Source organism: Bison bison, unplaced genomic scaffold (assembly GCF_000754665.1).
Source record: "Bison bison bison isolate TAMUID 2011002044 unplaced genomic scaffold, Bison_UMD1.0 scf7180017864322, whole genome shotgun sequence".
NCBI classification, from domain to species: domain Eukaryota; kingdom Metazoa; phylum Chordata; class Mammalia; order Artiodactyla; family Bovidae; genus Bison; species Bison bison.
In genome coordinates, this window is record NW_011494894.1 from 7034174 (window position 1) to 7050137 (window position 15964).

The 15964-nt window shown below is 44.7% G+C and overlaps 1 protein-coding gene across 2 annotated transcripts in view; it reads right to left on the minus strand.

The window, feature by feature from the left end:
• Positions 1 to 106: 106 nt before the first annotated feature.
• RGL1 (ral guanine nucleotide dissociation stimulator-like 1) overlaps positions 107 to 15964 on the minus strand; it is a 129335-nt gene continuing 113477 nt past the window's right edge. For both annotated transcript variants that reach the window (XM_010853094.1, XM_010853093.1), the window contains 4 exons: positions 13716 to 13902; positions 9687 to 9941; positions 4612 to 4726; positions 107 to 1736 (listed from right to left, as the gene is read on the minus strand). In XM_010853094.1, coding sequence (XP_010851396.1) covers positions 1549 to 1736; positions 4612 to 4726; positions 9687 to 9941; positions 13716 to 13902 — 745 coding nt within the window. In that variant the 3' untranslated portion in view covers positions 107 to 1548. The remainder of the gene's footprint in view (positions 1737 to 4611; positions 4727 to 9686; positions 9942 to 13715; positions 13903 to 15964) is intronic.

Sequence of the window (15964 nt, forward strand, 5' to 3'; positions counted from 1 at the left end):
GTTGGGGGGGTGGTGAAGAAAAGAAAGAAAAAGCTCTACATTACAATCTGCACTTCTTATTTGGGTCTGTTCTTTATTTTTGGAATAAAAACTGGTATTTTGGGCATTTTTTTTTCTTAAAAAGGACAACATTCTGAAAGTGCTTCTTATACATGTCAACATCCCACATATTATGGCTTTATAGCTCAAACCCCAGCACAGCTCAGATTTGGAAGGGAGAGGACGATGGAGATACTGGAGACAAAAGTGTCACGAACACTGACACTGGGATACAGTGTGGGAACCTGAAAGGGCAAGTTACTGACTCCATCTGGAAGAATGTGTGTACCTCGCTAGAAATGGTCTGGATAGTACGCAAAGCCCCATCTCTGTCCCCATGACTAGGCACAGGAAGGTTGTAGAAGTTAGTAAAAACAGGACACTACTCTCAGCTGGGAACATCTGCAGGGGGCTATTCACAGAACGACGGCTGTTGAGAAATCTTTCACAGGTCTCAAAATGATCAGACACAGTCAACCGCAGTAGGAATTTCTACACCTGAGGAACAAATTGCACATTAATACATAGAGGTACTACGATCCAGATGGCAGAACACTGCAGACGCACAGTTTCACATGCAGAAGGCAATCAGAAAGAAACAGTGAAGCAGTGGCATTCTGAGACAGATCAGAGTCCAAGTGAGTCAGCATCATTCTGAGCTTTCTTTTCTGGCTGATACGTTACCAAAGAACATGGCTACGTGTGCAAGAAATGCTTGTGATATGTTCTTTAGGGGGTGGGAGACACACGATGCAGTTACCAGAAATCAAAATGGGCTTGCACTGCCTCCAGAGGCGTCATGACGGCTGGGTCAGTGGCTCAGAGGGGCCTCCGAAGCTGCTCCTCGCCCTCCCTGGGGTAGCCGATGCATTGGCCAATGCAAGCAGAGGTCAAAGCCACTGGCTCATCCAAACCCTGTCTGACGTGGCCTTTCATTCAGCCTGTGGCAGTTCCCACCTCTGCAGTGGTTCTTTTCTGGTGGCACTTGATTGAGAAAGTAATCCTCTCCCTTTATAAAAACAGTTTGGACTTCTTATAATACTGGCACAAAGGACACTCTGTAATCCTCGGGTTGATTCCATTTACTTGGGAGGTGTGAGACGAGGTGCTCAGTTCCTTGTTTCCCTGTAAAAAGTGACCTCGACTTCCCAGGCCATTGTGCAAATTTGTTTTCCCGTAGTCCAGAATATCCCATAAGTCCCTCATATTTATATATATACACACACACATACCACATATGTGTACATACATATAGATTTATAAATGCAGATAATTTTGCATTTCAATCTCAGGTCAAAGAGAATCAGTGAATCCGTCATCCTTTCTGTGTCAAGCTCATCTCCGATTTCCCCACGATGCCCATCGTAGTGCCCTGCACACCAGAGTTGCTCAACAAACCTCAGTCCACTTCACCAACGACCCTCTAACACTGAGTGGTAGCTGTGATCACGATGGCCTATTCTCAGCCCCACCCTGCCCTTGGCAAGCGAGGAGCCTGGGTCTCTGCCTTCAGAGGGTGATTTTGCTGTGTCTGTTGCTCCAGCAGCCCCGTTTAGCTGTCCTGGGCAACGTCAGGCTGGTCCGGCTACGCAGTTTTACTTGCTCTTCCACAGAGTTCTTTTTGCGTAAGATGAAGTCAAAGTTCACTTGGCTGTTCATGGCATAGAAGACGTTTGCCGAGTCTGGGATCACAAGTTCTAAAAAAAAAAAATGAGAGAGATGAGGGAAGAGAAGGTGGTCAGCTTGTGCAGGTCAGCCCAGTGCTGACCATGGCAGATGGAAATTTTGCCCAGATTCATGGCTGGAATTATAGCCATTTGTTCCTGGAATGTGAGCAGAGCTGGATAATGACCATCACTCAGTCACACCAAATTGGTTCCAACCATTTCCCAATCCCAGTTTAAAACATTTAAGTGTGAATTCAATCTTGGAAATTCAAGCTGTGAACAAAATGCTCAAATGTGGGATGTTTTAGCTGGAGGGACGTAGAATAGGAAACGGAAGCCTGGAGGAGTTAAGAGACATTCCTGTGTGCACAGCTAGTCAATGGCAGGACTAGCAGCAGAGCCCGGGGTTTCCAGCCTTCCGTGGTTCATTTTCTACCCAATATGAAATTTTTCTCAGAGACTAAGTGAATCCGATGACATGGAGAAAAAGGCAGAAAATCTACAGCACTTTCCAGAAATCTTTACTTGGGTCTTCAGAACATTTTTAAATTAATCCCAAACCAAGTCAGTATTTTATACCATTTGACAGCTTGCTTCATTAAGGGCTTGCATTTTAATGTTAAAGGGAAACCAGACAAGATAGGCTATATCTGTTAAGACTTAAACAACTGTCTATTTCAATGAGTCCCAACTAGATAACTGTAATTTCTGAACAAGGACTGTTTCAAGTATAATATGAAGTTATCGAGCAAAGTGATTTAAATTCATCTTTACTTTAAAAAGAAGGTATACACTCTTTAGCACTCAGGGGTAAGGGATATCTTTAAAAATCAAGAGGGAATTAAAGAGGTAAAGTGTGCAAAACCAGCTTTGTAGCAGTGGAGTAAGGGAGGCAGCCAGGCGAGGTCTGTGATTGCAGAACTGGAGTAAGTCAAACGAACGTTAATGTCAAACACGGAGATTCCACCGCCAAGACTGATGCGATCAGGTTCCAAGGGACTCTGCTACATTTTGCACAAGTGTTCCATAAAGGATAATTCCCTGAAAGTGTCCCCAGTCTCTTGCCCACATATTCCTGAGGTCAGTAACAACTTACCTCACAGCTATATATATATATATCTGTACTGTATCTCTTTCGGGTACATTATTTCCTGTCACCATCTCCCCATGATGCATGAGGGGCCAGTAGGGTACTGTCTCCATTTAACTAATTACAGACCAAGGCCCAGAGAGGTCAGGCCGCCCACCCGCCACCACCCAGTGCTGAATGCAGCCAGGCCCCAGCTGTGCTTCGGGACTCCTGGATCTTCAGACCCACCAGGTCTCACCTTGCATTGGCTTGGGGGCGATGTGGGTGGTAAAACCCAAGAGACCACTTTGTAGGCTTAGGTTTTTAACAGTAACTACACTAAAAGATATAACTGAGAAAGGTTTGCCCTACAACCTTGGGCTCAGCTGGATAAATGAGAAAACTTCCAAGAGACAGTGAGAAAACAGTTTTTTCTGAGGCTGTGGCTTTTCATTGCTTGGAAAAGGTTATTATTCGAATTTGGCCCACTCTTGTCTGGGCCGGAGATGACAGCCCTGGGTGATTTTTTGGGTAAATGGGGTACGAGCAGCTGCTCCCTTTGCGAATCCCCACCTTGTGAAGTTTCTTTCTTTTCCTTTACAGGGGGAATGCTTGTTGGGGAACAGTCCCACAACGAGACACCTGCATTGGTCAGTGTGTTGGGTCAGTCAGCAAACAGGGTTGGCCTCAGTCAACATACTGGCTGTTCCTTCTGCACTTGGAAAGCAGACTTATTCTGGTCGAGTCACTTTCTCGGATGTGCCATGGCATAGACAAGTCACCTACCAGCTTGCCTCCTCCTCTCAACAAAGAAAGAAAGAAAGTGAAGTCGCTCAGTCGTGTCCGACTCTTTGCGACCCCATGGACTGTAGCCTACCAGGCTCCTCTGTCCATGGGATTTTCCAGGCAAGAGTACTGGAGTGGGTTGCCGTTTCCTTCTCCAGGGGATCTTCCTGACCCAGGGATCGAACCCAGGGCTCTCACACTGTAGGCAGACACTTTACCGTCTGAGCCACCAGGGAAGCCCTCTCAACAAAGACAACCCCAATGCAAATTAACAAACTGATACATTCAGGGGGATTATCTGCCCAGAGTTTCCATGAAGGAGATTTCTTTAATTAATGGATTCTTCGGCAAACTGCTGCATTTCATATTCACCGGTTCTTTGCTTCAATAAGCGTTAGGTCAAGAACCTTCTACACTCCTGGCATCAGAAGCTTTTGCTACTTGAAGATCAAGTGAGTAAAGAGCAACTGAAGGCTGAATTCTCATAAATGGTTAACTGAAACAATGAGAAGTCATTGCAGGAACTGCTACATTTCAGGTTCACATACAACCTGGACACGCATTATTAGGTAACGGAGGTAGATGGCCACTGGCAAAGACCAGACAGGCTCCACCTACCCCCACCCCACACAGGGAGGGAAGTCTTCCTACAAGAATGCTTGACAAGAAATTTACAGAGAATGGGCGGGAGGCATGCTTAGCAAAACTGCAGAAAAAACAAGGTTTGTTTGGGGGCTGGCCTGAGAGAATTAACAAGTGAGGTGACGGCATGGTTCCCCACACAACTCCACTCTTGGGCAATTCAAAACCCCCACTTGGAAAAGAGAGGATACAGGTATACATATAGCTGATCACTTTGCTGTAGAGCAGAAACTAGCACAACATTGTAAAGCAACTCTACTCCAATGACAATTAACAAAAAATTAATTATATAAGAAAGTAAATAAAAATACCCACCCCCCCAACTTGGTTCCATTTAAAACAGGCACTGCACCCACGTAGAGTCGTCTCACACGGGGGCGACCTGGTTTGAAGAGGACATGTGCCTACCTTTGTCCTCCGAGATGACCTGCACTAGCTCGTACTCCTCGGCCGGGTCCGAGTCCAGATTGTGCTTCAACATCGCCCTCTGGATCACGGCAGGAGTTTTATCCTGGCTCGTCAACTGGAAAGCCAAATGAAAGGGTGTGTAAAGCATTTAACTCTGTGTTTCCTGGAAGAGTTTTCCTGACCTGCTTCTTCTTGCTGTCTTGTGCCTTCCCAGGAGAAACGGCCCAGCGAAATGAGCAAGGCCCACGAGCCAGCCCTCCTGGATTCCAGTCCCGGCTCTACCCTCAGAAGACAGGTCATCAACTCTTTCCATCAGCTCCTCTCGCAGAGCCACAGTGTCTTCCCCCACTCAAACAGGAGAGACAGCCCGGGGTGCCTTGCCACTTCCAGTGGAGGTTCCAATGGAAGAATGTGTATGAGGGGATTGTGGGGAATGCACAGCGTTTTCAGTCCTGTGCCAAGCTTACCCTCACCTGTGGAGCACCGGGGACAACCTGTGGGTTAGAAATGGCCACGGTTCCACACACTGAGCGTTGCAAAAAGCACCAGTGACCCCACAACCCGGGGAGCCCACCTCTAGATATTTACTGGCAGAATGAGTGTGTCCTCAAAAGGCCTTCTGTACAAACTGTCACAGCAGATTTGGTCATGACAGCCCCAAACTGAAAACATCTTGCATCTCCATTGACAGGAGAACAGAGGAGGATAAAGATAGTGCTGTGTGTTCATGACAGAGCATGACGTAAGCGCTAAAGGGAACTGAAACACGCAACGTGATGAATCCCACAAAGCACACGCTACAACGTGATGAATCCCACACCCGTCACGGACAGCCAGAGGAAGGAGACATGGAAGACAACATGCCACGGGAGGCTGTTCGCACCAAACAGGCCAAGCTAACCTGTGGGGTCAGAAGGCTAACTTTAGCTAAACTCATATTCAGCTAAGCTTAAAGCAGGATTGGAGGGGCATAAGGGAATTCGGGAATGAAGAAGGGATGAGTGGATGAAAAATGTTAGAGAGAAATAGCTTGCAGTGGTGGTTACATATACATATATATAACCATATATATACATTGTATAGTGGTTACACAGATAAATACATATATATGACAGCTACATATATATAGGTATATGGTGGTTACATACATATATATATAAACATATATATACACACACATATGGTAGTTAAATAAATATATATATATTATACTTATAAAAATCCAAAGACTAGAACACTTCAGATCTATGTAATTGTATGTAAACTTTGCTTCAATTAAAAATTAGCTTCTGAGTGTTTATAAACAATAAATCTAACATTTTTCCGAAGTACAAGTAAAAGCTCCTCTCAGCCCAAGTCTCCTCTTCATCTCTGCCCATCACTCAGCTGTTTACAGGGTGCTCAGAGAAACAGGAGAAGGGAGAGCTGACTTTTTGTATTATCCCTTGGCTGATTTCTTTACATTTGAAAGAAAGCAAGAGAAAACACAGATTTTTCTTACTTAGAAATAAAAGCTGCTCTCCCCAGGAGGCACGAGGAGAGAGAGCCAAAAAGAGAAGAAGTCTGATTTCCTCCAAGAAACTGTCATTGTGAGGCCGAGGATGTTGGGCCCATGGGCCCCTCTCTGGTCTGGAGAAGCAGCTGTATTTGTGATACAATAAATAACGGGCATTACAATGGGGTCCCTGTAAGTGACAAAGACCCTGCTAAAGTGTGTATCACCAAAACATCTGGCACATCCTTATTAAAGAATCTGCCTGCAATGCAGGAGCCCTTGGTTCAATCCCTGGGCCTGGAGGAAGCCCTGGAGAAGGGAATGGCAACCTGCTCCAGTATTCTTGCCTAGAGAATTCCATGGACAGAGGAGCCTGGTGGGCTACAGTCCATGGGGTCTCAAAGCATCAGACATGACTGAGCAACTAACACTTTTATTTTTCACTTTCATGGTTAATGTTAGGTTCAGCTGTCAACTTTGAACCTACTTAAAGAGAAAGCCAGGCTACCCTTTATTTTCTTTATCTTAAACCTCCTCAGGTGTGTCCATAGGGATGGGATGGCCAAAGGCTTTCCTTGAGGGTTTGTTACTTTGTATCATAAAAGCTACAGGAGAACAGATCATCACAGATAGCACTGAGTTCAGCCCTATGCTGATATACTAAACCAGCAGTGTCCCGTAGATACATACTATACGAGCCTCATTTGTAATTTTAAATATCTAGTGGCTACATTTGAATTTTTTTCAAAAGGGGAATTAATTTTAATGTTTTATTTAACCCAACATACCCAAAATATTATATCAGCATATAATCAATACGAAATTGTTAATAAGATATTTTACATCCTCATTCCCTTTTTTTGTACCAAGTCTTCAAAATCTGGGTGCATTTCACACTCATAGCATATCTCAATTTGGCCTCTGCCCATTTCAAACCCTCACCTGCCAAACATGGCTGGTGGTTACAATACTGAATGGTGCCTGGATGTCTCCTTCGCACACCTTATATAGGAACTCAAAACATTCCCTGTGCCCTTCCCTGAGGTTAGTTTTCTAATGCCCCAAGCCAGGCCTGTTTTTGAAAGATCAGATCCCTTGCAGGATGCAGGATGCAGTATATCTGATTTCTCTGGCTCAACAGGGTGTTTGAGAGACTCATCCACGTTGACTGTGTCCAGGTGTTCAGTTCTCAGCTCCTTTCAGTGCCGAGACACTGTGGTTACACAGCTGGCACTTACTTCCCTGGACGGCATGTGAGAGAAGCCATGTGAATAAACTACCCTGAAAATACAACAGTAACACCGATGACCTTGGCTGCCTGGCGGCTCCCCTTCCGCCCCCACACTCCTTTATCAGCCCCTCTGTCACCACCACGCGGGTTCCGTCTCAGCCTTCCCTCCTCCCCTGCAAGACCACGTCCACCCCGTGGGGCTGGACGACCCCTAGTGTTCGACCCAGCACCGGCCTTGCACCAACCTGTGTTTCTGACCATGTACCAGGAAGGCCGTGCCATCTGGATGTCCTGCAGTGGCCTCCAGTGTAGGTGCTCCCAAACCTCCTCCTCCTCCAGCAGTTATATGGCACTTGACGGGACCACCACCATCCAGCTACCTTAATCCTTCCTCTTCCACTCCCCCACAAAAGGAACCAAAAAGTTGATAACTTAATGGATAGATCCTAAAATTCTAACTTACAAAAACTTTCAAAAATCTGTATCATCTCCAGCCACATGACCATCGTTCAAACCCTTATCACCTTCTACATGGAATATGATAGCAGCTTCTAATTTGCTCCCTCATCTCTAATCTGCCCGCCTGTGTTCCAGCACGAGGTCTCCACAATGCCAGTTACTTCTCTAAAGAGCAAATCTGACTGCTACATAAAAGCCTTCGATAAGACTCGACTGCCTGCAGGATTAACGCAAATGCCTTCGTGGGGCCCGGAGGCCCTGGGAAAATCTGATCGCACCTCTATTAGAATATTCAATATGTTTTGAAAAATGCTTTACAATCTCCTTTTTGATTATAAATTCCTCAAAGACAGCAATGTATCATTCGTCTCCCTACTCCCAAAGCCTGGTCCCGTGACAGGTACTCAACTAATGGTCATGAAACATTTTGTTGATTCAGTGAATGCTTTAGTAAGGCTTTTCTTTACATGTTCACAGACAGTGCCTCCAGATCATTTACGTCATATTCAGAGCTGAGCTTGTAAGTAGTCAGTGTGTCCTCAAAGAAGGCAAGTGAGAAAGCTGGGGAGAGATACAGGAGTTGGTGTGATTCTACTACAGGGAGTCTGCTTTTCTTTCATTTGAATGATAGTATTGTATCAGTTTCAGGAGTAGAGAGTCTGCTTGTCAATACATGATGCCCTTTAAGATAAGGAGTCTGCTTTCGTAATAAACACACCAGACCTTACATACCCAAGGTTAATACCAGGAGAGGCATGGTTTGTGATCCAAAAAGACCGCCATTATTTAAAACACATTTTAGGGACTTTGCTCAGAAACACACACTTTTTACAAGAAGCTCAAAAAGGCCAGTCTCACTTTTTTGTAAGCGTAGTTCCTCGTGGACACAAACAATACGTCCAGCTTGATCATCCACTTATACTGTATGTGACTCCAAGTGACTAGAGGAGAAAACTGCTACCACCAAGGACATTGCTGAGGATGCATGGCAATCCAGTTAGACATGTGGACACGTAAGTCCCTGGGAAGACTTTCAACGAGCTGTGCAGCAGTTGCGTCCTCCCTGGGATACATTTAGGTAGTCACCCCAATTGAGAGTTTTGAAGAAGGTGACAATGACTTGGATGAATAAGGCTTAGCAACTTTTAAGACATAAAAAATTGTATCTTATACACACTGCTGATATGCACATTTTTATATAAATATGTTATTAGTCTATATAAGCCAAGATGTGGAAGCAACCTGGCCACTGACCGAGGAATGGATAAGGAAGATGTGGTACATATATACAATGTAGACATTAAAAAGAATGAAACAATGCCATTTGTAGCAACATCGATGGGCCTAGAGAGTGTCATGCTGAGTGAAGCAAGTCAAACAAAGAGAAATATCATATGATATCCCTTATATGCAGAATCTAAAAAGAAATGATACAAATGATCTTATTTACAAAACAGACTCACAGACTTAGAGAAGGAACTTATGGTTACTAGTGGGGGAGGGTGGGGGAAAGGGATAGTTAGGGAGTTTGGGAGGAACATGTACACACCGCTATATGTCAAATGGATAACCAACAAGGACCTACTGTACAGCACATAGAACTCTGCTCAGTATTCTGTAACAACCTAAACGGGAAAGGAATTTGAAAAAGAATAGATACATGTGTATGTATAACTGAATCGTCGCTTTGCTGTCCACCTGAAACTGTTACAACATTGTTAACTGGCTATATGCTTCGATATAAAATACAAAGTTTAAAGAACGTGCTATTAGCCTATATCCGGGGAGACTCTGGCATTGATTCAGTGGCACATGTCCATTTGGCACGAATGCACGTGCGCACGCTGACACGGCAGGTGAGTACCCGGGGTGGTGGTCTGAGAGCCTTACCATGATGCTCTTGTACATGTTGCCATTGTTGTCCTCTATGCTGATGCGGATTATGCAGGTGTCTTCGTTCTGCTGGTTGTAAACGGGCGGCAGCACTGTCGAGGTAATGGATGTCACAGAGACAGAGCGCTTGTGGATTTTCGGGTTGTTGTTGCAGGACGGAGGGGAGGAGAGGGGGTTCATCAAGGATGACATCCCTGAGGAAGTTGTGTCCATGGAGTGGATGGAGGAACAGGAGGAGGAGGACTCGGAGAGCTGGAAGAGTAAACACACCCCAAAAGGAAACCCAACTGTTAGAACCTTGGCCAACAGTGCGCTAAGCTGCAAAGCAGAGGTCAATGTCGAGACTAATAAACTTCAGTTATTTGCTCTACGACAGCCCACAGCACACATGCGTCTCATCTCTGATGGAAGCACTCCCATGGCAGAGGCCTGTCAATGATTCAGAAACCAGGGCAGAATCACTCTGCATCTGGGGAGCGAAGGAGGTCCTCTCATTTCCTGAGAAGCTTTTAACTGCTCTGAAGGAGGTTAACCAGCAGATGGCAGCAGATACCAGAAACTACAGGCAACATAGACTCCCAAAGGAAGCTGGAAGATAACAGAGCAGGAGGAAAGCCCCATCGCCTGCCTGGAGCAAGAAGAATACTTGACCTGCCCACAGAGATCATTTCTACTGTGATTCTGCTTCATCATTGGCTTTCAAAGCAGGAGAGAAATGGCTTGTATTTTTAGACGTTTCTAAGATAAGGACCACAGATTATCCAGCTCTGCATGGAACATTAGCCCTGGAAAGGCCCCTGGAGATCGCCTGGTCCCACTCTCTTTCTGCTGCTGAGGAACCTGAGGCCACAGGTGTTGACAGCACCATTAGGACATGGCTCAAGTTTCCTGGCTCCCACGGCCAGGTTCACGTAGCAAGGGCATAACCGAGGCCCCGTCCACAGTCCATGATAAGGTGGTGAAGGAACACAGTACGCCAGACTCAGGGATGCTCAGCACTGAGGTCTGTGATGAGATTTCGGGTATCTTATCTCAAGAATAAAATTCAGGGCATTATAAATATGAGAGAAATTGATTCAGAGAAACAGAGTGACTTGCCTGAGGGAACACAGCCTACCCTTAACCACATTTGTTTCTAGAACCAACTGTACACATTTTCATGTTGCATATCAAGAATAATTAAGGAATGATATACTAGAGTTAATGTGTTTTTCTGCTTCATGACAGAGTTCTTATATGTGCAACATCAATTACCAAAGAAAGAGGATGTCCCCAACTCATTAGGTGGTGTTCCCCCCCAATAAAAAAAATCACTAATTGAATCATTTAAAATATCAATTCTTATTATAGAAAATTACAAATAATTTCTCAATGAGTTAAGCTAAAGTATACCACATTAATCCAATAAGATAATCTGGAGGTCATTTAAAAAATAGAAAACTTACTAATTTCTTTTACACCAACCTACCCTCCCATGGAAACAAAGTACAGAAATCTAGTTTTCTGATTATCTGGCCTCCAAGTAAAACGAAGTCTACTCTATTTTATTTCCTATGAACTTTTTCCTATTGCATAACGTATATTAAATTCAACTGCATCATTAGTTTAATTAGAGCCAGTCAGCTGATGTGACAACTCTGGTATGCAGAAGTCTAACTGAAGCTCTATCATAATATGGCTTACTTTTTTTCCCTTAGCTTCCCAAGTGAATTACCTTAGTGGCTCAATTCAAGGACTAACTGGTGGTGAATAATTTAACAGCCTGACTTTGCTTGCAGGTGTACCACACAGTAGCGAAGAGGGTCCGTTTTCCAATTACTGGTTCAGTTCTTCCCCCTTCCCTTTCCTCCACGTGAATTTTTTTTCCTTTGTTAGATTTTTCATGATTTTAAAGATATTTATATTCAAGATACAGCCTTGGAGATGCCTGGGTTATATCACCATTAAACAGACCACCTCATGAGCCCAAATTCTTCCTGGGAATCTAAGTAATGTGGAGCAAATGTGAAGCGAATGTTTAGAAATCATAATCAGGGGAACCAAGAAAAAAGGAATGCAAATTACACTTTACAAAAGAGCAACCTCACAGCGTAGTCAAAGGGAAAGGCAGGGTGTGGAGGGCTGCCGGACCTCAGGGTAGGGAGGAGCCACGGAGGTCTCCGGGGCCAGCCGAGCCCTGAGTAGAACTGAGGCCTTTCCCGTTAACACCCTGGGGTTCTGCAGCCCAGCAATTACTTGGCATCCAATTCAATTACTCATTTTTAAACCTAGAGAAATCTGTGACTCTGAGAAAGGTTCAGCCAAAGAATTAAAATTCATGACTTGTGCAAAAAATTATAAAGAGCCAGCGTGTAAGGGAGGAGACAAAAAGAACACGGCAAGGGGGGTGCACAGGACATACGCCGGGCTTCTGCACAGTTTCAAAGGGATGACCAGGACCTGTGGGTACGTCCACGGCACCAACAGATGTCCTTCCTGCACAGGGAGAAACCCCACAGCAATGGGGGCAATAGCTGTCACTGCTGCACAACGTCCATCATCCAAGTCCATCAGAAACAGGGCCTACAAAGCCCGAGAACCTGCCACAAGGTGAGTGATGACGCTTCACCCCAGATTTCTGACAGATTCAGTGCTGAATGTCAAGTCATGAAGAATGATTCCATCCCTGGTTAGGGAGACATGCCTGAGAGAACAGCCAGTCCGTGGGTGTTCGCAGAGCTTTCCTTCAATATTTGGAGCATTAAAGATGTGTCTCCAGGTTTTAAAACAGGAAGGTGAGAAATCCCACTGGGGTAGCATCTGAGTCATCTTAGGCCTAATAAGCCCTTCCTGGATTGACTACTTCAGTGACAAGGTCATCTGAGGGCTTCCAGTTTGCTGCTGGTGCTTGTACCACAGTGTGAAGCAGCGCACACGCCCCCTTACGGAATGGCAAATCTAACCAAAATGAAGAGACTGCGACCAACACTCCACCTCACTGGCCTCAGCAAAAGTTAAGGGGCCAGTAGACACTTACACAGCAAGTCTAGCCAGGCAAGATCCTCTCCCAAAGGGTGCAAGTTCTAGTCACGTCAAAGCTGACATCTCTCATCCAATCTCCTTGATCAACAGACTGAAGCAGGTGTGTATAGGAGATGCACGTGGACTTTTTGTTTTCTTTTCACTGATTTCTACAGCCACAGACATGAAGACTCTCCCTGAGAACTCCTTTATCACCTCTCATCACTCTCCCTTTTGGGGGCCACGGCAGATTGTATCCTTGTTAACCATTCCTCACCCTCCCCTGCTTCCATGCCCTGTGACTCCACACTTCCTCCCACTGGAAGTGGAGTATAGTTCCCCACCTCATTTATTTATGTGGGATTGGGCCACACAACTTTGCTTTGGAAAATAAATTGGTAGATAGAGCCCATGCAGAGGCTTGTTAGGCACATGCAATGCCCTGTTGCTCATCCAATTTAGCACGCTAAGAGCAGGCCCTGGGTGACTCCAAAAACCACAAGAGGCAGGTAGAGAAGACCTGGACCAAATCATGACCAAGCCCAAGCCAAACCAACCAACCTGCAAACGCAGGACAGAGAACAAATGGCTGTTGCTTGAGGGCACCAAGTCTGGAGTGGCTTTCTCCGCAGCATTACTATGGGACACGCGTGGCTGAGACCAGGTATGACACCAAGAAACTGACACATCTCTGGCTCTTGACTTTTCGCTCCTTCGAAGACAATTCTCCATCTCCCAAATAAAGGGTAGCTCACGTTACAAGTCACAGTCCTTCAGCTGCCTCTGGATGTGAGTGTGGAATGATGTTTCAAAGGCTCGATGAAGGAACCAACAGCCTTATCACTTCTGGACACTTTCTATAATAAGGGACGAGTCCCTGGACTGAACTCTGCTTATAACACCTGGTTCAAAATATGACTTGCAAAATCCTCTAGCGAGATCAATCAGAAAACAGACATTCCTCATGTGGCAAACGCTAGGTCAGATGCCCGCATCGGGAATTATGGAAAAGGGTTAAGGATGTACCTTTTTTTGAGGCTCGTCGGGTGTGTCCATGGGAGTGATGGAGCCTTCCTCCACCTCTGAGTGGTTGGACTCGCAGGATGACACGCTGACGGAGTCCATGCTCTCACCAGAGCTCCCGCTGGTAGCGGACTTGGGCTGCTCTTTGGTGGGGGCGCTACTGGTGACAATGTCCGACCCCAGAAACAGTCTGCAGAAAGCATAATGCCAGGCGTTCAGGCTCGTAAAAATCTGGAACCCACGATTAAGCAAGTACTTTGTGTTAATAAGTCCTTGATGTCTTCTCAGTTTTGTGTGCCCTGTCATTATTAGGAAAAGATTTTTTACCCAGTTTCTAATAGGTTGCAGTAAACATCTTGTCCCAATAGGTTATTTCTAACCTCAAAGGAGACACATTGCCTAGCTGGAGGAAGGACCTTATTAATCTGAGGTCTTCCTGGGTCAATGGTTCTCCATTTTTTGAGAGTTCCTGGACCACTTTGGCAGGATCAAAGTACTGTGGCCATACTCCTATCACTTCCCACCATAAAATGAACTCCAAGAGGCTAAAAAAGAAGGCTGGCCCTGTGCTGGACAAGAAACCAAGCAGGAAGATTTCTTCTCCAACAATCCCGTGAACTACAATAACCTAAACCCCTTCATCATTAAACAACTAGATGAGAAGCATTACAAATTCTTTTCAAAGTTGGGCTTACAAGACAGTAAGGAAAATCCCTGCAGGCTAGAAACAAAAAGGGAACTGAAAACCAGAATATGCAAGCTAACTCTGCAGCTGCTCTGGATGGGGAGTGGGAGGTGCCAACCTTGGCAAACTCAGCACATGGGTTCTGACACATACACAGGGTCCAAAGATGAGGGCTTCTGTTTATGTAAGGTAGAGAGTTAGTACTGACATCCTTTATACAGAGCCAGGATCCTCAATGGGCTATCTATACCCTTAGTAAAAAGATGGGCTAAAAAAAAAAAATCTTCCTACCCAGGAAAATTTATCTGTTGGCCTGAGCTTAGGTAGGAGAGAAATCTCTCCCCTAAATCATATGTGATTTTAGCCAGCACCTCATTCAGATTTGCTACTTAGCTAATCTAAGAACTAGGAGCTCTCCAGCCAGTGATCCTTCTGAAGAAACTAGCATTAAAAAAAAAAAAAAAACCTTTCTGAAGGAATAAATCTTCAACTTAGGTTTCAGAGAATTCCCTGATAAAGATGAACTCACAATATACACACAAGAAAATAACCTATCCAAAGAGAGAAGCATAACAAACAGGAAGTCTAGATGATCTTTTTTTTTTGGTCTCAAGGCATGTGGGATCCTAGCTCCTTGACCAGGGATCAAACCCACACCCCATGCATTGGAAGGTGAAGTCTTAACCACTGGACCACCAGGGAAGTCCCAAAACAGCAAGTCTAGACTCCTGAGAACTTTAGATGATAAAAACTGTCAGAAACAAACTAATAATTCATTCATTCAATCATTTGAGTGTCTACCACGAGTCAAGCTATAAAACAAATACGTTGAAAAACATTAAAAACATATGAGAAGCTGAAACAGTGGTTAAGAGCAAGGCACTGTGACAAAAAGGTAGTGATTTAAATCTAAAAACTCAGTGGAAGGATTAACCAAACACTGAAAAGAAAAACTGCCAACTAGATGACAGGTCTGAAGAAAATCCTCAGAGATCAGCATCAAAATACAAAGACATGAATAACAAAAGCGGTTAAAAGACACAGAGAATGGAAGGAATGCCTGCAATGTCTGTAAGGAGAGTCCCAGAAGAAGACAAATGATGGAATGGAAAAGACACCGTATCTGAAGGGTCTGAAGAGATTCCAGAACTAATGGACCACAGGAATCCTCAGATCCAGGAAGAACACCCTGAATAGGATCAGTAAGACGAAATCCTCACTTAGCCTGCACAGTGGTGTGTTAAAGACAAAAGAGATTCTTAAAAGCAACAGGGCACGGGGCATAATACACAAAAACAAAAATTAAACACACACCAGACATCTCAAGAGCAACAACAGAGGTCAGAAGATATGAAATAATAGCTTGAAATTCTAAACCGTATGACTCCAAGAGTGAGGGCAAAACAAAGACTTTTTCAGACAATGACTATTTACCATTAATCAACAACAGGAAGGAAGGCATAAGATGCAAGAAGGAATGGGATGTAAAGAAACGAGCAAATGGGTCCAAACCCAAATAAGCACTGACTATGTCAGGAAGGTCTCCTGGAGAAGGGAATGGCTACCC